The sequence below is a fragment of the Microcaecilia unicolor genome, chromosome 3, assembly GCF_901765095.1.
Source record: "Microcaecilia unicolor chromosome 3, aMicUni1.1, whole genome shotgun sequence".
Classification (NCBI taxonomy): domain Eukaryota; kingdom Metazoa; phylum Chordata; class Amphibia; order Gymnophiona; family Siphonopidae; genus Microcaecilia; species Microcaecilia unicolor.
In genome coordinates this window covers 452,546,089-452,574,084 of record NC_044033.1, presented here as the reverse complement: position 1 = coordinate 452,574,084, position 27,996 = coordinate 452,546,089, and the positions used below count along the sequence as shown (strand labels likewise).

Here is a 27,996-nt window from a genome sequence, read left to right as displayed (position 1 = left end):
TTTCTACCATTGCCTTGTCATACAGCTTTGAAACAAAAAAAGTAAAATGATTATTTCTTTTTTTTTTTTTTTAGAAAAGGATGGATGTCATGGTACATTTTATACTATATAGAAGATGATCTATATGGCTATTGTGTATTTCAGTTGAAACTACGATAAACTTTCTTGAATTTGATAGCACGTCTCTCCAAAAAGCCCAGAGTGGGATACAGGCAAAAATAAAATAGAAATATAAAATGCACTCACCTTTCTCCAGTCCCTATTTATGAAGCAAAGTCCAAAATATTCCTTTATGGTCATGATTTTATTTTTCAAACATAGAAAGAAAGTAATAAAATGTGTAATGTTTGGCCAAAGGTGATTTTCCCTTAATTCTGCAGGTAAGAATGGTCTGATGAATGGTCACATAGGTAGGAAAGTTCTTCAAGACTGCTGTGGACCTCCCTACATCCAGCACACTTTATGATTTTTCCAGTGTTCAATGTTTCATTGCCTGATGAAACAGGAAGAAACTAGCAAAACTCAAAAGAGGATGTTTGCAGCTAAAGGAGTCCCATTAGTTGATAATGGCATAGAGCCAAATGTTTTTCATTTCATAATGTCTGAGAATCACAAGGCAGCGAAACAATGTGACAAGACCATGGCCGTAACCAAAAGCATACTTGGTTGCATAAAGAGAGGCATAACCAGCAGAAAAGATGGTTTTAATGCCCTTGTACATATCATTGGTGATTCTTCACTTGGAATATTGTGTTCAGTTTTGGAGACCACATAAAAAGAAGAATTGAAGTGGTCCAAAGAAAAGCCACAAAAAATGGTATGGGGTTTTCAGCAAAACACACATGAGAAGAGATTTGTTGAACTGATAATGTGTGCAATATGTATAACACATCTTGTCGAGAGGCAGGGAAGGGGTAGAGCTAGAGGACATGAATTGAGGGTGGGGGAGCACTTAGGAGTAACTTCAGGAAGAACTTTTTCACGGGGAGGATGGTGGATGCCAGGAATGCCTTTTGAAGTGAGTTGGTGGAGGCAAAAATGGTGATGGAATTCAAAAATGTGTGGGATAAACACAAATAATCCCTATATAAAAAAAGAATGGCATCTAAACAAAACTTAGCAGTACTTTAATGGCAACTCCTGCAGCTGGGAAGTAATGACAATGTTGGCAGACTTCTGTGGTCTGTGACCCAAAAATAGCAAGGACAGAAAAAGAACAGGTTTGCGTATTTTATATCATACGCTATGAATGTAACTCAGAGGGGGAGAGGAATTCAACTTAAGGTTAATAGCGAATAAATGTTTGTCAACATGAAACATAATTGTGTGGATTTGGCCACCATTTTGGGCAGACTGGATGGATTGTGTGGGTCTTTGCTGTTATTTACTGTGTTACTATATTATTAAGGGGTCCTTTTACTAAGACATGGTAAAATGTGGCCTGTGGTAGTGTGGGCCTGTGTTTTTGGCGTGCCCTGGGCCATTTTTTACCACAGCTGGGGAAAAAGGCTCTTTTTAAAGGGGGCAGTAAATGGCTGTGCACTAAAATTAAAAGTAGCACATAGCTATTTACTGCCTGAGCTCTTACCGCCACCCATTGACCTAGTGGTAAGGGCTCATGCATTACACGCATGGTACTCATGCAGCACATGCAAATGTGGCCATACTGCCAATTACCATCAGGAATGCCCCCATGGTAGAAAATAGAAAAATATTTTCTACCGCAGGAAACAGCACGTGTCAACTTCGAAAATACTGAGGAGTTGTCTGCAGTAGTGCCGATTTGGCACACGCTACTCACATGTTAGCCCTACTGCTGCTTTATGAAAGGACTCATATGTATCACTACAGGCAATAGTGTTGCAAGCTTTTCTTTCTATAAGGCCCTTTTACAAAGCTGCAGTAAGCACTAATGTGTGCTTATCATACCAAAAAATGGCTTTACCACAGGGTACACTGAGGCATCCTGTGGTAATTTCAGGATGTGCAAGCACCACTCATGGAGGAGATCAGGGCATGTTCAGTGCTAATCGGTTAGCATGTGACCATTAAATTATCATTAAAAAACAATAAAAAATCTAGGACTAGTGGGCATGCGATGAAACTACAATGTAGAAAATTTAAAACAAATTGGAGAAAATCTTTCTTCACTCAACGTGTAATTGGGCTCTAGAATTCATTACCAGAGAATGTTGTAGGGGCGGTTAGCTTAGCAGAGTTTTAAAAAGGTTTGGATGGATTCCTAAAGGAAAACTCCATAGACCATTATTAAATGGACTTGGGAAAATCCACTATTTCTGGGATAAGCAGTATAAAATGTTTTGTACTTTTTTGGGATCTTGCCAGGTATTTGTGACCTGGATTGGCCACTGTTGGAAACAGGATGCTGGGCTTGATGGACCTTTGGTCTTTCCCAGTATGGCAATACTTATGTACTAAGTACCTGCCAGAAACCCAATTAGTAGCAACATTCGTGTGGTTTAGAGTAAGAAATGCCAAGACAGTTACTTGGGAAACACATTTAAATAAAACAAAAGTCCAATTTCAAAAACCTCAGTCTCCACTGTAAACAAGGATTTATTTTTGTTAAGTAAGGCCCTGAGATGGTAGGATAATGCTGCTTGTGAGGTTGCTCACAAGCAGCGTTATTCAGATGCCCTGGGAGTCAGTAACTTGTAGTACTGGGGTATCGCCAGTTTCTGACTTCTGTGGTAAATTAAGTTGCAGAAAAGGCCTGACTTTTCCCATACATTAATAACAACCCCTCTTATATAGAAAAATAAATACTGTAAGGTATGCATATCAGCTGGCATGCAGAGCAGCAACAGCCCCTTTAGGAAAGAAATGAGCAGCATCACATGTGTCGTTATACGTGTGTTAGCAAATAGATGTGTAGTGCTGATCTTACAGCATACAGATGTATTCCGTGGCACTTCTCAATGCCTGTACATACAAGTGAAGTCAATTAAAGAGGGCCCTGTTTACTAACTTGCGCTAGAATTTTTGCACATGCTAAAAATTAGCACGCGCTAACTGTACAGACGCTCATAGGAATATTATGGGCATCTACATGGTTAAGCGCATGTGCTAAAAATGCTAACATGCCTTTAGCGTGGCTTAGTAAACAGGATCCTAAGTGAAATAACTTCAAAAATGGAATTAGATACCACAGAAGTAAAGATAATTGCCCCTAAATTGCTAGTGGGCCCCCAAGTCCAAATAAACAGGTAGATGTCATGGTTGGCCAGAGCAAGTGTAAGTGCCAATGGAGAATTTTGTAAAAAGAATATTTTTATTCCTTCTGCAAAATGGGAAAACATGAATATTTTTCTGGCCCAGCTAACCCATGTGCTAAAAACTGGGACACTACAAAGCGTTGATTGCTGCCAGCTGAATATTGGGCCCATTGTGGGATAGCATTTTCAAAGTTAATATAGCTATGTACAAAATATAGCCCTTTATGATATAAATACTTAAATTAGAGGGACCAAGGGGCCCTTTTAGAAAGGCGTGGTAGGCTCTACGCCCATGCAGTGTGTGCCAAAACGAGACTACTGCCAGGCTGGTACGCCCTCCTGGTGGTAATTTCGGATTATGCGCATGCCTATACCACTGGGACAAATTATTTTTTTATTTTCTGCTGTGTGTGGCATTTCTGGAGTTAATTGGCAGTTGGCGCGTGCCAACCGGTCACTGCGCATGTAGCGTGTGATCCCTTACCACTAGATCAATGAGTGGCGTTAAGGGCTCAGGATGTAAACAGGCACACGCTGGTTTCAATTTTACCGCAGGCGCTTTTCCTGGCCCATTTTTAACCCTAGAACGCATATTGGGGGCCTTTTAGGCCCCCATGCTTACATTTTTGCTATTATCTGCAAAATTACTTTAGTTAGAAATTTGAAACTCAAGGTATTACTCAAGTATGTCATTGTTGATAATATCCAGTTGTTCATATAATTTTTTTTCATAGGCATTATGGTGTAACAATGCTTGTTTGGTGAAAACTACATCTGTACGAATTGGGGGCCTTTTAGGCCCCCGCTGTTTTTATCATGTTCTCAGAAGTGTTTGTGTCTCAAGTTACTTTATTTGTACTCAGTAATGCTGGTGGAGGGGCCAGGGTGTGGATAATAACATGTGAGGATGTCATGTGATTTTTGGAGGGAGTGATAAGGCCATGACATCACCTCAGGTCCTCTGAACACTGAGGACAGTATACACTGTGAGCTAATTGCTGAAGGACCTGTGATAAGATAAGCTGTTGAGAGGAAATCTGTTTCATTTTCTAACATCTAGTCAGCAATGGCACAGTCTTCCTCCAAGTGTCTGACTGACCAAGAGATTGAAGCGATTATGTTTCAAAGCGATGATGAAAGTGAACTATCTTTGTCTGATGAAGAATATCTGCCACCAGCTAATCAAACATCCTCATCCAGTGATTCTTCTGATGATGAAGAAGTGAATCTAGTGGATCCTCAAGAAGTGATAAGTAGAACATCCAAAACGAATGTTTTTTGGGACAGTAATCCTACATTAGTCGGACGTACTCCAATACACAATATTGTGAGACAGGCTCAAGGAGCTGTGGGAAGTCCCAGTTACTTTACCCCTAAAGATGTATTCTGTACTTATTTTTCTGACAATATTGCAGAAGAGGTCCTATTATGTTCAAACCTAGAAGGAAGACGTATCGCTTCAGCAAAAAATAAGTCCTGGAAAAATATCTCAAAAGAGGAACTTTATGCATATATTGGACTTTTCCTGCTGGCAGGGAGTCAAAAATCGTATGATGTCCCAATACGAGAATTATTTCTGGACCCACTTTCTGATCCACACTATAAGGCGACAATGTCAGTGGGCAGATATGAGGAAATTAGAAGGATCATTCGCTTTGATGATAAGCGAACTCGTGCAGCGAGGTTTGAAACAGACAAATTAGCCCCTATCAGTTATATCTGGAACATATTTATCAAAAATTGCACAAAACTTTACAATCCTAGTACTAATGTTACTGTAGATGAGCAACTTGTACCGTTCAGAGGACGCTGCAAATTCATACAATACATGCCCAGCAAGCCAGCCAAGTATGGTATAAAAATCTTCTGGATGTGTGATTCTGCAAATTATTATGGCATAAATGGCGTAATCTACTGTGGCAAAGAGGTTGGTGCACCAGTACAGAAGGATCTGGGGTCTGAAATAGTCAAAACTCTTGCTGTTCCAATATTCAATTCAGGTAGAAACATCACCATGGACAATTATTTCACCAATGTTGAACTAGGCAATTTTCTGCTTGCAAAAGCTATTACACTTGTTGGTACTATAAAGCAAAACAGACGAGAAATTCCAGCAGCACTCAAACACAATCGTCAGCGAGCACTTTATGAGAGTGTCTTTGGATTCAATAACAAAGCGACTTTGGTATCTTACAAGGCAAAGAAGGAGAAATCTGTAATTTTACTCAGTACCATGCATCACGATTGCAGTGTTGACAGCAATAACCAAAAATTGAAACCAGAAATCATCCTGCATTACAATGCAACAAAAGGAGGTGTAGATAAAATGGATGAGATGGTGGGAGAATATTCGTGTAAGAGGCAAACAAAACGATGGCCTGTAGTACTATTTTCAAATATGCTTGATGTAGCAGCCCTAAATTCATTCATTATTTATACAGAAACTCATCCTGAATTTCATGCACAGAGGAAGGACAGGAGACGCTTATTCTTGAAGGACCTTTGTCATGAACTTGTAATACCTCACATGATAGAGCGAAGCGACTTGAAATGCTTGCCAAAGAAAACTAAAGAAGAAATGAAACGGTGTGGCGTACAGTTTCAGATTACTCCAGAGCCAGGAGAAAGAAAACGAAAGCGTTGTTTCATGTGTCCAAGAAACATAGAGAGGAAAACTGAGCGATATTGTTCCACTTGTAAGGAAACTGTTTGCAAAGAACACTCTTCTGAAAAAATAACATGTCAGAATTGTTTGGAAGACTAATATAATAGAAAAGAAAGTTAGAATAAAAATGTAGCTGCAGCTAGTTTGCTATAGATTTCTATGCATTTTTGTGTGTTTTCATGTCTTTGCGTGAAATTTGGGAAAAAAAAGATTTTTTGGTGTTTTCTGTGAAAAATTATAATTAAAATGTTGTCCACTATTCATATTTTATTGAGCAATTTTGAAATAAACTTGTGAAAGTTATTTAAGTGTGTTTTTCTACATTATGTGCATGGGGGCCTAAAAGGCCCCCATGACGTTAATATGTATATTTTTAACGTCATGCGTTCTAGGGTTAAAAAAAGCCCTTTTTCCAGATGCAGTAAAAACTGGCCTGGCGCGCACCAAAAACACATGCCCATAACACCACAGGCCACGTTTTGCTGTGGATTATTTAAAGGACCCCTAAAAGAACAAATAGGAGGTAATTGAGTAAACCTTTTTAGCGTGTAAAATGTTGATATATAAACATAAAATGCCTTTTATAGAATCAGGTCACATCTAATAAGTACGTGTATTGCAAGTGTAAGTAGAATCATGGTTTACATATGTAGTTTTTGGAATAAACGCAGATGTATATTTTACTTGCTAATAAAGTAACAGAACAGAGGGTTAAAAGTACACAAACCACAAGAGCACGGAAAAGCACAAAAGAGCCTTCAGGGCCAGTTTGTTCCTTTACTGAAGGTTTTTTTTTTGTGCATTACTTGCTAATATGTGCATGTGCTCAGGAGCAAGCATAAATATCAGTACCAACAATCTAAGGGCCTTGTTTATTAAGCCATGCTATAGGTACGCTAGCATTTTTAGTACGCGGTAAAAATTTATGCACACTAATGCTACAGACACCCAACCCTCCATTCCCCAGGTACAAAATAAGTGCCTGTATATCTAATATGTAAACTGCTTTTATTGTAACCACAGAAAGTCCCAGCCTCTCCCTTATTTCTAGCATAAGCAATATAAGTTCTGTTTTAGGATCTTGCCGGGTACTTATGACATAGATTGGTCAGTGTAAGAAACAGGATACCGGGCTTGATGGACCTTTGTTCTGTCCCAGTATGGAAACCCTTATGTTGTTGTGTTCTTTTGTAGGCTCCTACTTGTCTTTGTAAAATACCAGCATCTGTGGCAAAGAATGTGCTTGAATATAGATTGAATCACACATGCTCAAGAAATCACTTATAACTGCTTTGCCGAAACTCTGCCCCCTGTCAACCCATTAGCAAAAGATGTGCCATCATGTCATGATGCATATTTAATAAGAGGTCATTTGCATGAACATGTGATCACATGCACATGAAAATGACTTTATAAAATAACCTTCATAATTTATAACTAGAACAAGCTTGCCTTTTTAATATATAAAATAGCTCTTACACATTTTTGCATTGGTTGGTGTGCTGCCCTCTTTGTTATTTGAGCTAGAATTTTTGCAACTACAGTACAGTCTCAATTATCCGAACATCCGGCATATCTGACAGACCCCCCCCCCCCCCAGTGATGTCATTGCGATGCCTTTAAGAAGTGTGCAGGTTCTCTTCCTGTTTTCTGTTTTCACACGATTCAAGGAAGCCATGTTTGTTCTGTTGCTGGTTAGTGTTAATAAATACTTTAAATACAGACACCTTATGCCTGTTCTTTATCCATAAAGTATGTTTTTCCATGCATTTTGAAAGGGGTTACCATTGTTTTCCGTATACTCTGACTTTTCACTTATCCAACAATGGCTCGTTCCCGTTTATGTTGGATCATCAAAACTATGCTATAATGCTATTTATATTTTAGCAGCATAAGGGTTATTTAGAAATAATGGCGAATAGGCATTTTCAGGACCCTATAGTTATCTTCAAATGTGAAAAAACGAGTAAATTTAACTTGTATGTTATTTTACCTTTGCAGGAAAATTAACGTTGTCCTTTCATTTGAACTTTGTTTAGCACAATGTCCAGCAAATGAAATGCGCACAGAATCATCTGGCGTGATACTGAGTCCAGGATATCCAGGCAACTATCCCAATTCACAGACCTGCTCTTGGAGTGTCAAAGTTGAACCAAGCCATAATATTTCTATCTTTGTTGAAACATTTCAAAGTGAAAAGCAATTTGATGAGCTGGAAATATTTGATGGTAAGATAAACACAAAACCATATGCAAAAATTTTTGTATGATAATTTTGTTACGGCTTGACAGGCTTACTCCTGTTTTTAAATTCTTCTCCCCTCTGCCCATGCTTTCTGATTTATCCTCACCCCACTCACTTGCTAACTTTAGTCCAGGCAAAATGTAAATGTTTTTAAAATAGGAAGCATTGGGGGTGTTGCCAGTGACTGATTTTAACTTTGGTTGGTCAGTTCATTGCTCATCAGTCTAGTTTTGGTTGTTATTCCAAAGTAGTTAAATAAATGGCATGTGCTCATACATCTAATTTAATACAAAGAACCCCTAGCTTAGGGGTATTTTACAAACCATCGGTAAGCCTAAAGTAAGCTTACCAAACGCTAAATCAGGGCTACCACTGGCCCACCGTGGCCGCTAGAGGTAGTTCTGCTCCGAACACATGCCATTTCCTTGGGAAAAAGAAAACTCCTGGAAATAGCTTGTGTGGCGGTAACCCGGCGGTAATCAGGCATCGCTGGGATTCTGCGGGAGCCTTTATCGCCACCTCAGTAGGTGGCGGGTAAGGGTTCCCTGCCACATGGCCATGTTAGTCTGGGGGCTTTTTACCTACCACGGTAAAAGGGACCCTGGCGTGCGGAAAAGAGCCCCCTGCCTGCCATTAGCACAAGGCCCTTTTTCCCACAGCTTGGTAAAAGGACCCCTTAATACATAGAACTATTCAAAAAGAGATATACTAACAATTTTGCATTTATGGAGTGAAGGTGCTAGGATGGTCTGTGGAATGTGCTGTCACTAAGCTGCTTAACAGCAAAATTCAGCCAGAAAACAATAATTTAGGCAAGTGGAACAGCAAGCCTAGTACAGATGGATAAGTGTTGGTGCTGGCCACTGCATAAAAGTACATTCTAGGGACATGTTGAACCAAAATATTTTTGGGGGTCGATATTCAAAGCAATTTAACCATCCACAAAGGGCTTGTGGCCAGTTAAATTGCCTGTTCAGGGCTAACCACTAATTTTCATTGGCATTTAACTGGTTAATGCCAAACTGAAAGCCAGCTATTTTGGGGACATTCCTGAGGCAGAATTGACACTTGGCCAGTTTAGTGTCGATATTCAGCACTTAACTAGCCAGGTTAGCCACATAGATATGACTGCAAAAAAGGCAGGATGCCAATCAACTCTCTAAAAATGTAATACAGTTCTTATAATAATGTATCTGTTACAAAATGCTTTAAATGAATGTAAATAACTGCTTGCTTTTTTTCTTGATTCTCTGTTTATTTCTAATGCAACTTCTTACTTATATGTGTAAGCAAAATTGAACTGATACTACATCAGGGTTTCCTGTTTGATAAAACATGACAATATCCAAAATGAACAACATTTTACAAACTGAAACATCCTAGAACAGAAAGTTGCCATCAGAGGGGCAAGGGATCAGCAGAGCTGACAGTGCCCAACTGAGCACTGCAGCCCCGTGCATTTTACTCCTTGATTTGCCCGCTGCTGCTGCTCATTGGGAGAAGCAGCAGTGGCTGCAGGAGAGATGCTGGATGGGAAAAGGGGGGCAAGGGAGAAATGCTGAATGGGGAGAAAGAAGGCAAGGAAAGATGCTGGATGGGAGAGAGGGGCAAGTGGGGAAATGCTGAATAGGAGAGAAGGGGCATGGGAAGAGATGCCAGATGGGGAAGGAGGAGGTAAGCAGAGAAATGCTGGATGGGGAAAGAGGGGGCAAGGGGGAGATGCTGGATGGGAGAGAGGGACAAGGGGAAAGATTCTGAATGGGAGAGATGGTGCAAGGGGAGAGATGCTGAATGGCAAGAGAGGGGGGAAGGGGGGCAATGAAAGATGAGGAGAGAGGGAGCAAGTGGAGACATACCATATGGGAAGAGGGGGCAAGGGGAGAAATGCCAAATGGGGAGAGAGGGGTCAATGGGAGAAGTGCTGGATGGGGAGAGATGAGAAAAGGGAAAAGATGCTGGATGGGGAGAAAGGAGGCATGGGAAGAGGTGTTGGATAGGGAAAGGGGAGAATGCTGGATAGAAGTGGAGAGGATAGAGGATGCAAATCTCAGATGGAAGTGGGGAGAAGAGAAAGGGGGAAATACTGATTGAGAGTGGGGAGGAGAGAGAGGGCAAATTCTGAATGGAAGTGAGGAGGATAGAGAGGGATCAAATGCTGTATGGATATGAGGAGGGGAGGAGGAGCAATGCTGGATAAAAGTGGGGAGCAGAGAGAGGGACAGATGATAGAAGTGGGGGGGAGGGGGGAAATGCTGGATGGAATTGAGAAAGAGAGAAGGGCAAGCTGTAGGTAGATACCATTAAAAGAGGGACATTGAAGACTGGATAGTAAGAAAGAACTAAGGGGGTCTTTTACTAAAGCTTTGCTCAAGTTATCTGCAACAGGGCCCATTTTATTCCTATGGGCTCTGCTGCAGATAACTCAAGCTAAGCTAATCCCAATGAGCAGTAAAGAGGCCCCTGTAAGAGCTAAGGCAAAATGGAGTGTGGAGAAACTCATTCTATGTTATTTAACATAAATCTGCTCTTTTATGCCTGCTTTTTCCTTAATTTACAAGTATTTACATAACCATATTTAGTATGATGTGAGAAGAATGCTTGGGAACACATTGAGTGAAATAGGCAACTGGAACAGGAGGTGGAATTGCCTCTGTATAACTCTTTGGTGACACCTCACTTGAATTATGATTCTGAAGACTGCATTTCAAAAAGGATATAACCCAGATGGAGATGGTCCAGTGGCTACTAAAATAGTCAGTGGTTTTCATCATAAAAGTATATGGGCTTATATTTATACATTTAAACATGTACACCTTTGAAGAAAGGAGGGAAAAGGGAGATATGATAGAGGCATTTATATACCACTGAGTGATAAATGCTCAAGAGGCAGGACTCTTTCGACAGAAAGGAAGCTGTAGAGAAAAGGGTCATGGAAAGAAGATGAACAATTTAAGAGCAATCTAGGGAAATGGCGTTTTTCATGGTGGGGGTGGTGACGACAAGGAGAATATCTAGATTTAAAAAAAAATACCACAGAAGATCTCTAGGAGAAAGGAAGTGACTGCAAACTGAACTACAGACATTTATTGGCAAATGACTGGATCATTTAGTGGCTCATTTTTGAAACAGAAAAACATCCAAAAAATGGCACAAAGTGGCAGATGGATATTTTTTTCACAAAAACATCCAAATCGCTGTCTCCAAAACTAATGTTAAAGATGTTTTTCTAAGCAGTTCATCTGAATCTCAATGGGGCGTGCTGGAGTTATGTTTTGAGCCGGACTAGGGCTGGCTTACGATTTGGGGCATTTCTCTGCAGTAATGGAACATTGTAAAAACATCCAGGGCAAAAATGTTTTTGCCTAGATCTGTTTCAATAGTGACTAAGTGCCAAAAAGGTACCCAAACTGACCAAATGACAACTGAAGGGATAATGTCATGACCCTCACCTTAATCCCCAGTAGTAATTAACCCCCTCCCACCCCACCCCCGAAGAGGTGAAAGTGACAGTACATACCAGGCTGTATGTCAGTGTTCTGCTCTGGTTTTACAGCCTGCCTCACTAACACAGACTACTCAAAAGTTACTGTGGATTCTTTTGGATTCGTATTAGGTAAATGAGAATTTTATTAGAGGTTCACTTTAATTGGAGAGTGTATAAGTCATTATTGTCTAAGATACATAATGATTAAGCTATATAGTTGAAGAGAAACAATAATACCTATCTATAGTTCAAAAGAAACAATCATTACATCACTGGTCATTCATCACTACATCCAGGCTTCCTTATCAGCGAAGCCAGGAGTCTATTGACCAGGCAAGAAGCAATAATAAACAATCATAATATACATAGATCACTGGTCATGCGTTACCACATCCAGGCCTTTCTCATCAGCTGGGAAGCCCTTGTTCAGCGAAGCCAGGAGTCTCGTGACCAGGCAATCTCCTATGCAGCACGTCTGTTCATAGGTGAGCTTCTGATTTCGCTATAAGAGCCCCCACTTTTTATTAGGTTTAGAACTCATTTTCAGAGCTAAGGAAAATTACAAACCATGTGAGAATTGTGGTCACATGTTTCTCTATCCAGGTGGCCAGCCTGAATTTGAAACATCCTCCACCTCCCCCTGCACATACCAAATTAATTAGAGCCGTGCCTTATCTTCACATTCCAACTTGTTTTTTGCATGAATGGGGAAAAACAAGAAAAAGTTACTTTTGGTCAAAAACAGAAACTTCAGAGTGTACTGTCGGCCAAAGCAGAGTTGAAAAGCAATCTTTAAAATCTTTCCATTACAGTCTGTTGCATATATAATGGCCATTCCTCTTTTAGCAGCAAGGGTCTCTGGAGTAGCCTAGTGATTGGTACAGTGGACTGTAGAAAAGGGGAACCAGGCCCATATCTCATTCTAACTGGTACCCTTGTGGTGGAAAGTATGAATGCCCCCAAAACACAAAATACCAACTGAACCCACATATAGTAGGCATTTGCAGGCATAAGGGCTATTGTAGTGGTGTACAGTTGGGTACAGTACATATTTTACTATTTCTAGAGGGCTTGCCATACAATATAAGTGGTCAAAATTGTTCCCAGTGGGCATAAGGGGGCTATTATAATTTTGTCTCAAATAGATTATTGCAGTGTTTTATATGTAGGAATACATCAAAAGCTCCTAAATAGATTACAACTTATCCAGAATACTACAGCAAAACTGATATTTAAAGGCAAGACATTTGATCGACTTGGTTGCTGGTAGGCACTTGTTTCAAGTGCCTATCAGCCATGGCTGTTGTCCATATTCCTATGTACAGTTGCTGACTATACCTTCTTGTAGGTTCTCGCCACGTTTTATCTGTTTATTGAGATTGAGTTTTCCGACTGTTAAAGATGTTCAACTTAAGTGCTTTCATGATTGTTCATTCATGTATCAATCTAGTAGGCTATGGAACTCATTACCAGTTCATATTCAGACAGTATTCAATTATCTATCATTTTGTAAAGTTTTGAAGACTCATCTATACTATACTATACTATACTACTATACAACAAAGGCTTTGTATACTGCTCACATCCTACAAAAGGATAGCTGCAGTTAACAGTATAAGAGTCTCATCAGTTGAGGATATACTGAAAAGAAATATACAAATCCTACAGCACGGCACAGTTAAAATTATAATACTTTAAACAGAGTTCATAAAAATAGCATTACTGCAAAATTGTCTTCAAAGTTTTCCTAAAATGGTAATATGTAGGTGGAGGAAGGGTGATGGTTGGGTGCTTTTGTTCCCCCTTTCCTCCCCGTGGAGGGGGTGTATGGAGTTTGGGGGGGGGGGTTCAGTGCTTTGTGGGTGGGGTGAGTTTTGTCCTCTGTGTGTGTGGATGGGTAGGGGGATGTAGCATCAGTAAATGGGCTGTGTCAGTTTGGGGGTACGGGGAATAAAGTCTAGGGGACCAGTAAACAGGGGTAAGAAGCATTTTGATAACTTATTGTGCTCAGTTGAGCTATAGTAAGTTGTGGCAGTGATGTACATGAACTACAAAATTGGAGTGTTGGGGTATTGAAAAGTTAATGAGTGGTGGGGATCAGGGGAAGAAGCTAGTGTGTTACTGCCTAGCTAAGTGGGTTGGGGTGGGTAATGAATTTTAATGTGTTTTGTTAAATTTGAAGCAAATTTTGCAAAGTGATGTTATTAATAAAGCTGTAGCCAATGTCTTTCCACTTATATTAGTTGTGGAGTGATAATTGGGAGGTGCCTGAGATTTGAAAGGTGAAAGGAAGATGTGAGTACCAATATTATCAATGCTGGTACCTAGATAACTATCTGGGCAAGTACATTTGACTGTCTTTGTGTTTCTACTTGCCTGAATAGTTTTCTGGACATAGGCAGTGAATATTGGCTATGCCTAGATAACTTCTGGCTCCACCCTGACTTTGCTTCCAGACTGCCCCGACATTAAACAGAGAGTACTATGGCAATCGGAGCAGATATTCAGTGGCACTCTCTGGTTAATTGCCACTGAATATCTGCTCCCAGCCTGGTCGGCAAGGTTAACCGGATGCAAGAAGGTTTTATGACAGGAGATGGCATGAGCCTATCTATGAGCAATAAATGATATCCACATGAAATACTGATGTGTTCAAAGATGATTTGATATGGAGGAAAAGCCTCAAATGCTAAGGGAACACTCCGTCGTTGATTTTCACAACATAAAGGAGGTCCCTTAAATCATCACGGGCAAAAACCTCCTGTATCAGAAAGTTCAGCTTATCTACTATGGTAACTGTGTATTTCTACTGAACGGTTCTAAAGAAATGCACTTATCTTAGAACCTTGCAGTCAAAATGACTCCTCCCACGGCCCAACTTCGGCCCAAGTTTCAAATTCTGCCTCAGGGTCTGTGGTGGCCGACTGAAGAGATAATATGCATGTTGTCTGTCATCACCGGTTGCTCATGAGTACCTGATTTTGAGATATCCTCGATAGCTCTGTTTTGTGATTTAGATGAGCCTATCTATCCCATTTTGTGAGCTGTAGCCAGTGGGTGGAGCTTGCTGCCATATTGTGTGGCCCCAAACATTCACAAATGCTATTGAAATCAGTAGCAAACTTGGGAGGTTTATGACTACCTATATGTATGTGTGTTTTTTTTTTCATTTGAACACTTCCAATATGTAACCCGAGGGTGTTTTTAAACCTCTGTGGGGGTCGTGGGGCATGAGCCACTATCTGCAGGTGCGGGTGCTCCAGGGCGGAAGACTTGTTTTTGGAGCTGTGGAAGGCTGGATTTTGTAGGGGGCAGCTATAAGACAGGCCCCAGCTCTGCCTGAGCCTTGAGACCTAGTTGTGGGGATCCCCCCGAGGTTAAAAAAAAACCTCGGGTTACATATGGGAAGCTTTCAAATAAATAAAAAAAGCTGTCAAATTAAAAAAAAACACATAGGCAGTCATAATCCTCACGTTTGCTATTTTGTTCAATAGTGTCTGCGAATGTTTGGGGTCACTCAATATGGTGGCTGCGCAGGGGAGACGGCTTCAACTTTTTGATGTCATGCTGTCTCCTGTCATAAAACCTCCTTAACCAGACGGGAGCTTTTCTGCCTGCTTAAACCATGCTGAATGTGAAAACCAATAAAACTAAAATTCAAGCATCACAATTAAATGCCTAAGCAAACAAAAATGTTTTTACTTTCTTCTGGAAAGCAAGAAATTTTGTCACATCATATAGTAAAGAATTTCAAATGATAGGAGCTACAAGTGAAAAAAATATATCACAAAAGTGAAGTATATAATTTTTATTTTTATTCTCGATATTTTTGGATTCATTTAAAGGGTCTTCAGGGCAAAACCCTTTGCTAGTGGCTTTAAGTGGAAATCACACTGGACAACTAAATTTCACAAGCAAAAGTAATCAACTGTTTCTTCGTTGGTCAACAGATCACGCCACCAATAAAAAGGGATTCAAGATACGTTATTCAGGTTAGTATAGCAGTGTCCTAAATAATATTCTATAATATATAATGTATACATGTATATGTATGGGTCAGTATTCAAAAGAATTCTACACTTAGCAGCAACCACTAAACAAACAATTCCTTTACCTGTGAACTAACTATATTATCTGTTATCTCTCTCTCTTTTTCTACATATATATATATAAAAAAAAAATATATATATATATATATATAGTTTTTAAAGGTAATAAAATGTAGGTGGTAAAATACACATACCTGAGTGTGATTCTATAAATGCATCTGAGCGCCCACATTTTATTATAGAATATAGATTGTAAGTCAGCATTTCCTTGCAAACATTTACCCTCTTCGCCCTGTCACCCCATGTAAAAGGCACATGTAAATGGTAACACATAAATGTTGCACTTTTAACATGGAACTTCATTATTAATTCAAGTATCCCAAAGAAGTGTTCTATGTTATATTCCTCAGTTGGTGACCCACCCATGCTCCAGCCATGTCTATACCCCCTTGCAGTTGTATGCTATGCGTGTTGTACCTTATTATTACAGAATACCACTTAGTTCCCAACTGGCGCTTATGTGCATCAATGTTGCATTCATGCCCATAAGTATTAGTGGTCTATTATCAGCGCAAATGGCACTTACATTTAGGGGCCCTTTTACAAATCTATGGTAGGCTGTACGCACGTGTAGTATGTGCCCAAATGAGACTACCGCCAGACCAGCGTTCCCTCCTGGTGGTAATTTCACATTTGGCGCATGCCCATAATGCGTAGATGAATTATTCATTTGTTTCCTCCTACGTGGGCCAGTTCAAGCAGCAATCAGCACTTGACATGCGCTGACACAAATCGGGAGATGGGCGTGTGTCTGGTAGCGCTATACAAATGCTAATAATAATAATAAGGTCACCCAAATCGGTATAATCGAAAGCCGATTTTGGGCGCCCTCAACTGCTTTCCGTTGCGGGGATGACCAAAGTTCATGGGGGCGTGTCATCACCTTATTGAAGGCGGAATTGGGGCATGATTAAGAGATGGGTGTCCTTGGCCGATAATGGAAAAAAGAAGGACGTCCATGGCGAGCACTTGGCTGACTTTACGAGGTCCATTTTTTCATGTGACCAAGCCTCAAAAAGGTGCCCACACTGACCAGATGACCACCGGAGGGAATCGGGGATGACCCCCCCCCCTTACTCCCCCAGTGGTCACCAACCCCCTCCCACCCTAAAAAAACCTTTAAAATATTTTTTGCCAGCCTCATGATACCCAGCTCCATGAGAGGTCCCTGGAACACTTTTAATGGGTGCAGTGCACTTCAGCCAGGCAGACCCAGGCCCATTCCCCCCTACCTGTTACACTTGTGGTGGTATATGTGAGCACTCCAAAACCCACCCAAAACCCACTGTACCCACATCTAGGTGCCCCCCTTCACCCCTAGGGCTATGGTAGTGGTGTACAGTTGTGGGGAGTGGGTTTTAGGGGCTCAGCACACAAGGTAAGGGAGCTATGTACTTGAGAGCAATTTCTACGAATTCTGGCTCCTCCCACGACTAAAGGGCTTAGATTTAGTCATTTTTGAGATTGGCGTCCTTGGTTTCCATTATGGCCAAAAACCAGGGACGACCATCTGTAAGGTCGACCAACTCAACATTTAGGTCGACCATCTCTAAGGTCAACCTAAATGTTGAGATTTGGGCGTCCCTGGCTATATTATCGAAACAAAAGATGGACGCCCATCTTGTTTCGATAATATGGGTTTCCCTACCCCTTCACAGAGCCGTCCTGCAAGGACGTCCCAAGGAAAACTTGGGCGCCCCATTCGATTATGCCCCTCCACGTTACAATTTGGGAACCACTATTTTAAATATAATATTTGTCCTCTAAACATTCAAAAACAAGAGAGTATATATGAACCCAACAGCAATAAATTGTGTTTTGAAAAATATTAGCACGGGAATTTATCATTGCATAGTGAATACATTGTTCAAGGCTGAAAAATGTTTTACATGAAGTACTGTCAATGGAGATTCTATGATTTTCTTACATTTCTAGAGGTGACATTGAATAATGTACTCTGAAAGATGTATACTAAATAGGGGGAGGGGATAAATGGTTCTTAAATCCCCTTTCTGCTTCAATTGCCCTAGAAAATTTCCTTTCTTTTCATAAGACTCTAATGCGCTTGGGTATTATATAACATTATAAAGGTTGAACAGTTTCCCAGGTGTGTAAGAACAAGAAAATAGTTTATTAAATATGTCAAGTAGATTACCATAGTTCTTTTCTGAAACTAAAATCTCACAATATGGACAGTCTAGGAAGTGGAGATTTTAAAACACTTAAAGAAAGCGAACTGAACAGTATGACATTAGCCAGTGCAAATATAATTTTTTAAAATGGTTTACGTATTTCATCCAGCAAGAATTTAAGTGAATGTTAGCATGTTAGCAGTGCATCCTTAGCTGAGAAAAAAGTATGTAGCATAAAGGATGAGTCATAGAATTCTGAAACTGTATGAGTCCTTGAAAGGAAGCAAGTTAGAAAAGCCTAAAAGTGGCCTGCGCTGGTGTAGGTGCATGTTTTGGATGCGCCCAGGTCCATTTGCTCAGTGCACCTGGAAAAAAGGCATTTTTGTGCCAGAAAATGGACGTGCGGCAAAATTAAAACCAGTGTGTGTCCTTACCACCAACCATTGACTTAGCAGTAAAGTATCATGTGCTAACCAAGCGCATACTGACACTTTGTAAAAGATCCCGTGAGTAAGCAAACTACACATATGACAGAAACCCCCAAACAATCCCTCCCCCATGGCTTCACAGCTTTAGTAGCTTTAAAAAACAGCAAAAAACCTCACAGTATATCAATACTGGCCACCTACAGAAAATACACAAACCTGATGGCCAACAGTACCATGGTGAAAACCAATAGACTCAATGTCTCTCAGCAGTGCTGGTGAAGTAGTCCATCAGCAGCAAAGCTGCTTTCCTCACCGGCTGCATTCCCTGCTCTGACCCACACGCAGCAATAAATGCTTGGACAACATTCTAAAGTCCAGACCCAACCTTTTCTCTGTCAGACCCAAGACATTGCCAATGGATACCCTTAAATGCCATGGCTTGGTTTTGATTTCCTCAAACAGCTCTTCTAATATAAGGAGCCACATACAGACTCCAAACTCAAATACTTGGTACATCCCAGAGTACAAGGAGAGATAAAAAGAGAAAGAAAACCAAGTGCTGTACAGAAAACAGCTTTCTGCACAGAATACAGTAATTAGAACCCATACTAGATCAAGACATCCTGATCATATTACACCATTGTTTGTTGCTTATCATTGGTTACTTTTTGTATTTTGGGTTCAATTGAAGACTTTGACTCTCTCTTTCAAAGCCTTGCACCGAGGCACTCCTTCATATCTTGCTTTATCCATTATACCATATGCCCCTCCCAGACTCCTTTGGTCTATTTTTTTTAGGTCAAATCATTTTTATTGAGTATAAACATAGAAAATGTAAAACATAATATATAATTTTTGTTAACATATGATCTGAACATATAGGTAAAGGAACAAAAGTCCAAGTATTTTGACAGTGAAAATAAAATATAAAATTTGTAAGATCATTCAAATAATAGGAAAATAACAACAACAAATCAACACCATAATTATATCATGTTGGCTATATTTCAATTCCTGTAAAAATAATGACTGGAGACTAAATGAGATTAAATTTCCTCATTACTTTTCATTTTTCAGCTATGCACCTCTTGTATGGTAATATTGAATATATATAATTCCACCAATGGAATATTATACATATAGAGTTGGATTTCCAATGTAGAAGAATTGCCTTCAGTGCAGTAGGTATTAGGATGTCAAAAAGTATTGTCTGTGAATCAGAAAGGCAATCTTGCATTACTGAAGAATGAAATATGAGCATGGAATAGGACAAAGAGCTTGTGATTGGTTGAAGTTGTTTTATAAAATTCCAGACATCTATTCAATAAGAGTACCAGATGTTACTTGATATCTCCAACAAGCAGAATACTGATTTTACAGGTGTCCAAACATCTTTATGCATCTGAAAGTATAAGATTGTATAAGAAAGGCATAATGTAAAGCTCTATTACTATTTCTCCACAGATATTTCCATTGTTTGGGAGTTAAAGGATATTGTAAACCTGCTTCCCATATAGCGTGAATAATTAAAGATATCTTACAATTGCTAGATAAAATATGTTTATATATTTTGAGTAGTCATGTTAACTATATTTAATAGAGACTGTAATTCTGAAACTTATGTGTTTACAAAAGTTAATATGGCAGATCCATATTATTTCTTTATACAATTCACTAGTTGTAAATATTTTAAGTACTGCAAATTAAGGAATATTTTTCCTGCAATTGACAAAAGTAAAGAAATTATTTTAATTTTGTAGATCTAATATATCATTTGATCTCCAGATGCCAGCAGATATCCAATCTGGCCAATATATAGGTGTCTTGGCAATCTGCAATTTTGAATTTCCCCATAAAGGCATATGTACTGAGTTAAAAATAGGGGTGGAGTCTAATAATGAGATGGCTTTCATAATTTCAGAAAGTACCAGCCATTGTTGACTGATAGGTAAATATATAGTTCCAATAATGGCTAAAAAAAAGTAAGGTGAAAGTAAATCTCTTTCAATCATTAAACAAAAAGGTATAGGAAGTGATGATGGTGAGTGTGCACCCTAGGGGCCAAACTTAGTAATGCAGCTTTGGCATATATGGCAAAATCTGGGAAATATATTCTACCATTATCTTTACATCTTTTTAATTTGGTTAGAAATATTCTTGGTTGTTTCGATGACCATAAATATGAAGATAATATCTTGTCTAAAGATTTTTAAAAAGAAAAAGGTAGAGGTAACATTTGTATAATTATATATATATAATTTGGGGTCCTAAAACCATTTTGATTGAGTCCAGTCTACCCCACCAAGTGAGGGATAGTGGAGACCATTTAGTGCAAGTATTTTTAAGTTGTGTAAGAATTAAGGGGTCCTTTACTAACCACAGTAAAATGTGGCCTGTGGTAGTGCAAGAGTGTCTTTTGGGCATGCACTGGCCCATTTTTTACCGCATATAGGAAAACCAGCTTTTTTTTAAGGGGCCGGATAATGGACGTGAACTAAAATTAAAACCAATGCGTGTCCATTTTTGGCCTGAGACTTTACACCCATTGACTTAATGGTAAGGTCTCACATGTACCTGCACGGTAAGCATGCAGCATGTGCCAACTGCTGTTTACCGCCAGGTAACCAGACCACAGTAGAAAATAGAAAATTGTTTTCTACTGTAGAATTTGGTGCACGCCAAGTTCAGAATTATTGCCCGGCTCATGCTCTAGCCCTCCTGTGCCTTTGTAAAAGGGCCTCTAAGTGATTATTATATTATATAGTTTCCTCCCATTTGGGGTTAAATTTAATACCAAGGTATTTAATTTCTGAGTCACACCATTTGAGTCCAAATGATTCTATTGAGGTAGATGTGCAGTAAATATTTAATGGCATAACTTCGGTTTTGTCCCAATTGATAGAGTAGCCAGATAATTGACCAAAAGTTTCCAATAAGGTTTGCAGAGATGGTATGAATTTTTCTGGTTTGGATAAATATAAATAAAACATCATCTGCAGAAGCTGCACCTTTAACAGTTAAGTTGTTAAATGGTATGCCAGAAATCTCAGAATAATATCTAATTTTTAATAATAGGGGCTCTAAAGCCAAGTTAAATAGCAAAGGGGAGAGGGGGGAACCCTGCCAAGTTCCTCTAGATAAATAGAATATGGATGTTAAATGCCCTTCACTCTGTAATCTGGCTCCAGGATTAAAATAAATTAATTTCACTAAGTCAATACAAGCAGGCCCCATATTAAACCATTTTTTAAACAGTGAATAAATATTTCCATTTGACAAAGGCAAAGGCTTTTCCTGCATGAAGGGACATAACACATATTTATTCAGAAATTTCTGAGGCATTCTTCAAAACATGTCAAAAAGCTTCGGCATTATCTGAAGTCACCCTTCTTTTAACAAAACCATATTGGTTAGAATGTATAAGATATGGCATAGATTTAGCTAATCTGTCAGCCAAGAATTTGGAAAATATTTTACAGTCATAATTTATTATTATTATTATTATTATTATTTGTTGCATTTGTATCTCACATTTTCCCACCTATTTGCAGGCTCAATGTGGTTTACAATATTTTGCCATGGCTATTGCCATAACAGAGTAAAGATACAATAATAATAAGTTAAGAACATGAGTAACATAGTGGAAAAAAAGCATTAGGTGTAAAGAAATCAGAAAATGAAATGACAGTTGAAGCAGTAATGCACTAAAGTTCATATGATGGATCGTTGTGGTATGCTATGCTGAAGAGGTAGGTCTTCAGTGATTTCCGAAAGTTAATTAGGTCGCTCAGTTTTTTCACATCAAGTGGTAGTGCATTCCAAAGCAATGTTCCTGTTTAGGAAAAAACTAGATGCGTGTGTTAATTTATATTTTAGTCCTTTGCAGCTAGGGAAGTGAAGATTTAGGAATGTGCGTGAAGATCTTTTAGTGTTCCTGGGTGGTAAGTCTATGAGGTCTGACATGTAGATTGGGGCATCTCCATAAATAATTTTATGAATCAGGGTGCAAACCTTGAATGGAATACGTTCCCTAAGTGGGCGCCAGTGCAATTTTTCTCTTAGGGGTGTGGCACTTTCGTATTTTGTTTTACCAAATATGAATCTGGCTGCAGTGTTTTGGGCTGTTTGAAGTTTCTTAATGATTTGTTCTTTACAGCCAGAATAGAGTGCATTGCAGTAGTCTAGGTGACTTACCAGCTTATAATCAAAACAGAAAAATGCCTATATTTCAACCCAAATCGGGTGATGGGTGTTTTTCTCGCAAAGGCGCCCAAATCGGTATAATCGAAAGCCGATTTTGGGCGTTTCCAACTTCAATCCGTCGCGGAAATGGAAAAGTTGATGAGGGCGTGTCGGAGGCGTGGTGGAGGCGGGACTGGGGCGTGGTTATCAGCCGAGGAGAGATGGGCGTCTTTAGCTGATAATCGAAAAAAAAGGCGTTTTTACCGCGATTTTGGGTCTTTTTTTTTTTACCCTTTTTTTTCATGAACAAGTCCCAAAAAAGTGCCCCAACTGCCCAGATGACCACTGGAGGGAATCGAGGATGACCTCTCCGGACTCCCCCAGTGGTCACTAACCCCCTCCCACCAAAAAAAACCCACTTTAAAAACTTTTTCCAGCCTCTATGCCAGCCTCAAATGCCGTACCCACCTCCATGACAGCAGAATATGTTTGATCCTCTCACAGCCTTTCCCTGGGTCAGATGTGGCTCTCGGTACACTACAGGGTCACATCAGCATTGCATTGTGGTGAGTGTAGGGTATTGGGCTCTGTGATTTCATTAGCTTGTGTTACAGTCTCACGATGTTGGTAGTTGGTAGGCTCTTCTCCCATGATGCTTTTCCCCCTGCCTACTGGGTCAAAGTGTGTCCAGTTTTGTTTCCGGTAGTCCATGAGGTAGTGGCCATTTTTGTAAGCCAGTTTTAGATCCCTTCCATGTGTTAGCCACATTAGAGAACTTAGTTCTTACCTTGAATGTGGCTGAAAGAGGGCATTGTACAGCATTCTGCCAGCTCTGACCTGCTAATCTCACTACCAGGGAGACTCGTTGCCAGTGGTGGGGCACAACCTCTGATCTGCAGTTAACTGTGAGTAAGCGTGCTTATTCCAATAAAGGACGTTTTCAGAGAGATTGGTCTTCAGGTGTCAACTGGTGTGCCAATGCTATACAGCAGTAACAAGTCCTAGAGGCCTGCGTGTATGCAGGTCCCTGGAGCACGTTTAGTGGGTACCGCAGTGCACTTCAGCCAGGTGGACCCGGGCCCATCCCCCCTACCTGTAACACTTGTGCTGGTAAATGGGAGGCCTCCAAAACCCACTGTACCCACATGTAGGTGCCCCCTTCACCCCTAAGAGCTATGGTAGTGTTGTACATTTGTGGGTAGTGGGTTTTGGGGGAGGGGTGTTGGGAGCTCAGCACCTGTGGTAAGGGAGCTATGCATGTGGGAGCTTTTTCTGAAGTCCACCGCACTGACCTAGGGTGTCCAGTTGGTGTCCTGGCATATCAGGGGAGCCAGTGTACTACCAATCCTGGCCCCTCCCACGACCAAATGGCTTGGATTAGGACTTTTTGAGCTGGGCGTTTTTAGTTTCCATTATCGCTAAAAAAAACAAACGCCCAGCTCAAAAACGTCCATTTTTTTTCGAAAATACGGTTCAGCCAGCCCCTTCACGGACCCGTTCTCGGAGATAAACACCCATGGAGTTAGGTGTTTCCGTTCGATTATGCCCCTCTTAGTACCATTGATTGTACCAGTCTGCGAAATACATCCCTTGGGAAGAAAGGTTTTACTCTTTTGAGTTTTCACATTGAGTGGAACATCTTCTTTGTTGTGTTCTTCGCATGGCTTTCCAGTGTGAGATTTCGGTCAATGGTGACTCCCAGAATTTTGAGGCTGTCTGAGACAGGAAGGGAGAAGTTAGGTATGGTTATAGTAGTGGATTTGTTCATGTTATGTTGTGATGAGAGGATGAGACATTGTGTATTTTGCAGCATTAAGTTTCAATTGAAATGCATCCACCCATGAGTTCATGATTTGGAAGCTGTGGTTGATGTTATTCATGATTTCATTTAGATCATGTTTGAACGGGATGTAGATCATGATGTCATATGCGTCTATGTATGGATTAAGTCCTTGGTTAGATAACGATTTGGCCAAAGGTATCATCATTAGGTTAAAGAGAGTCGGTGATAGTGGTGATCCTTGGGAAACTCCACACTCAGGCTTCCATGGAGCTGATGTATTTGAATTAGATTTCACTTGACATGTTCTTGCAGTTAGGAAACCTCTAAATCAGTTAAGAACGTATCCTTCAACTCCGAAGTATTCTAAGATGTTTAATAGTATTCCGTGGTTCACCATGTTGAATGCACTGGACATGTCAAACTGCAGGAGAAGTATACTGTTGCCCATTGCAATTGCTTGTTTAAATTTAGTTAGAAGAGTAGTTAGAACTGTTTTGGTGCTGTGGTGGGACCAAAATCCTGATTGACAATGATGAAGAATAGAGAATTTGTTTAGGTAGTCATTGAGTTGTTTATTTACCATACCTTCCAATAATTTGGTTACCAAAGGGATAGATGCTACCGGGCGGTAGTTGGTTAAGTCATTTGTTTTTTCTTTGCATCCTTAGGTATTGGGGTGAGTAGGATATTTCCTTTGTCATTTAGGAAGCGTCCATGATGTAGCATGTGATTTAGATGCATTGTGAGGTCTGTTATGAATCGTTGGGGAGCACCATATGCCTGGAATAGGCTTCCTGAGCCGTTATGTCTAGGTCCATCCCTGGCCGCCTTCAAATCCAGGCTAAAGACCTACCTGTTTAATGCTGCTTTTGACTCCTAACTTGTCACTTGCTCGTAACCTTTATCTTGTCTTCCTCTTTCAATAGTCCCTTTCCCTTTTGTCCTTCTGTCTTCCTCTCTTCAATAGTCTCTTTCCCTATGTGTCCTTCTGTCTGTCCTACCCTTATCCCTTATTGGTCCTGTCTCCTGATTTAGATTGTAAGCTCTTTGAGCAGGGACTGTCTTTTCTTCATGTTCATTTGTGAAGCGCTGCGTACGACTGGTAGCGCTATAGAAATGATTTATAGTAGTAGTATGTTGTTGGGGCATATGTCCATAGTATCATCCAAAAGTGTGTTGAAGATTGTCCAGGCTGGTTCTACTGGATTCTCATCGGGGCATTATTAGAGATATAGATATAATTTTTGACCAATAAAGGGCCTCTGGTTTCGAAAAAGACAGTGATAACTGCTTCTGTAAAATACCTACACTTGATTTAAAAAAAGGATTGATATACAGTGAAACATTTGGGCATGAGTATCGTTTGAAATGTTCTGTAAAACTCAATCCTAAATCCATCCCCTCCAGGTGCTTTATTGGACTTGAGGTTTTGTATAGCTTGTTGCATTTCTATGGAGGAGATTTGTAAAGTCAATTGAGTGAAGATTTTAGGGGATAATTGGAGGTAATATGTCTTGAAGAAAATTTGGAAATCAGTTTGATGTGCACTAAATGTATATAAAGTTTTATAACATTCCTTAAATGTAAGAAGTTATATCATTAGGTTTGTATATAATTTATTTTCAGATATTATAACCTATATTTTAGTTGTTATGGTTTTTTTCCCTCAAATAATTTGCCAGTAATTGTCCTGCTTTATTCCTATGTTCATAAAATAATGTTTTTCATGTTGAATTATTATTCCTGCTTTTTCATATAATATAGTATTATATTGAAACTTTAATCTGCATAATTGTGTTTTATATTGTGAGGTAAGATGCTGAATGAACAATCGTTCATAGGATTTAAACTCTTTATCTACATTTTGAAGTTGTTCTTTTCGTTCTTTTTTTGTTTTGCTGTATAAGCTATGGTTTCACCCCTAAAATAGGCTTTAAATTCATTCTAAATCACATGATATTTTAGATCTGGTGAATCATTGATATTGAAGTAATCCTGTATACAGTTAGTTAGTTGGATAAAGGAGTCATCCTGTGCCAGCTTGGTGTTAAATCGCAAGTTCTTGTGGGAGAAGTGGGCAAGTTAAAATCTAAAGTGAGAGCTGTACAATTGTAGCAGTTTGTAAGTTTGGAGATAATGAGCTAGAGATTAGAAAATAGCCTAACCTCATAAAAGAATCATGAGGATTAGAGTGAAAAATGTAATCTTAAACTGTGGGATGTTGAAAAGGCCAGGCATCAAACAATGAATGATTGTCTATTATTTGGTGTTAATCTAAAACAGTGGAATGTGGTCTGGTAAAATGCTAAAGATTATCTGTATATAATGGGGTCAAGGATTAAGGTTCCAATCACTTCCCATGATAAAATGATCCACAGATATTGAAAAATTGTTGATTCAGGATTTAAAAAAAAAAAAAGAATGATCAATTAAATTAGATCCATAGACATTTACCAGTGCATATTTTTGTTGACATATTTGTAACACTACAATAGCTCACCTTCCATAGATACCAGTATATTACTTTAGAATAGAATAATCTAAATCTTTAGAAAGCAATATTGCTACCCCACATTTACCATTTAAAGCTTCTGAAAAAAATGCAGTCTTTTATCCATTCACTTTTTAATATAGCTGATTCCGATTCATCAAACCTAGTTTGCTGTAGAAAGATTATTTGTGCTCTCGATTTTTTTAAAATATGAGAGCAATTTCTTTATCTTGATTGGACTATTTAGCCCTTTAGGAGGAGATTCTCTATATGGTGCCTAAAAAATTGGCACTGAAATCAGTGTCGACCAAGCATATTCTAAAATCGGCACCTAGATTTAGGCACTGATTATAGAATATGCTTAGTTGATATTTCAGCGCCAATATCTGCACACATCCATTTATACCAATAAAAACTTGGTGTAAATCTCAGAGTGTAGATTTAGACACATTGGGCCATTTTATATAATTAGGCGCCTAAATTGTTGAAACACCAATGAAACGCCCATTTCCCCACCCATAACCATACTCCTTTTTCTCTCCACACATTAGAAGTTCAGCACACATCGTTACAGAATCCGCTTAGCGAGTTGTGTGCCTAAATTCTAATCAGTGCCAATTAATGCTCATTATTGCTTAAGTGCTGGTTAAGCCAATTAAGTCACACATAGAGGGCATAATCGAAAGGGGCGCCCAAGTTTTCCTGAGGACGTCCTTGCAGGACGTCCTGGCGAAGGGGCGAGGAAACCCGTATTATCGAAAAAAGATGGGTGTCCATCTTTTGTTTCGATAATACGGTCGTGGATGCCCAAATCTTGAAATTTAGGTCAACTGTAGAGATGGTCGTCCCCAGGACTTGGTCGTTTCTGATTTTCAGCGATAATGGAAAGCGAGGATGCCCATCTTAGAAATGACCAAATTCAAGTCATTTGGTCGTGGGAAGAGCCAGCATTCGTTGTGCATTGGTCCCCCTGACATGCCAGGACACCAACCGGGCACCCTAGAGGGCACTGCAGTGGACTTCAGAAATTGCTCCCAGGTAAATAGCTCCCTTACCTTCATCCAGATGCACTAACTGAACGGAAAAATCCCTTCTCTTACCGATTCCTTACCGATTCGGAAAGGAAAGGGCATGCATGAAGGAAATCACATGCAAGTGAGCTGCTCGCTGTTAGCTCATTTGCATTTGATTTCCTTCATGTATGTCCGTTGCTTTACGAAAAAAAAAGATGTCCCTGACGAG

At 39.7% G+C, this 27,996-nt stretch overlaps 1 protein-coding gene across 1 annotated transcript in view; it reads left to right on the top strand.

The window, feature by feature from the left end:
• CSMD1 (CUB and Sushi multiple domains 1) overlaps nucleotides 1-27,996 on the top strand; it is a 2,896,277-nt gene that overhangs the window by 2,540,368 nt on the left and 327,913 nt on the right. Inside the window, exons 47-48 of the mRNA XM_030195161.1 lie at nucleotides 7,941-8,129; nucleotides 15,475-15,621. Of these exons, the coding sequence (XP_030051021.1) occupies nucleotides 7,941-8,129; nucleotides 15,475-15,621 (336 nt within the window). The remainder of the gene's footprint in view (nucleotides 1-7,940; nucleotides 8,130-15,474; nucleotides 15,622-27,996) is intronic.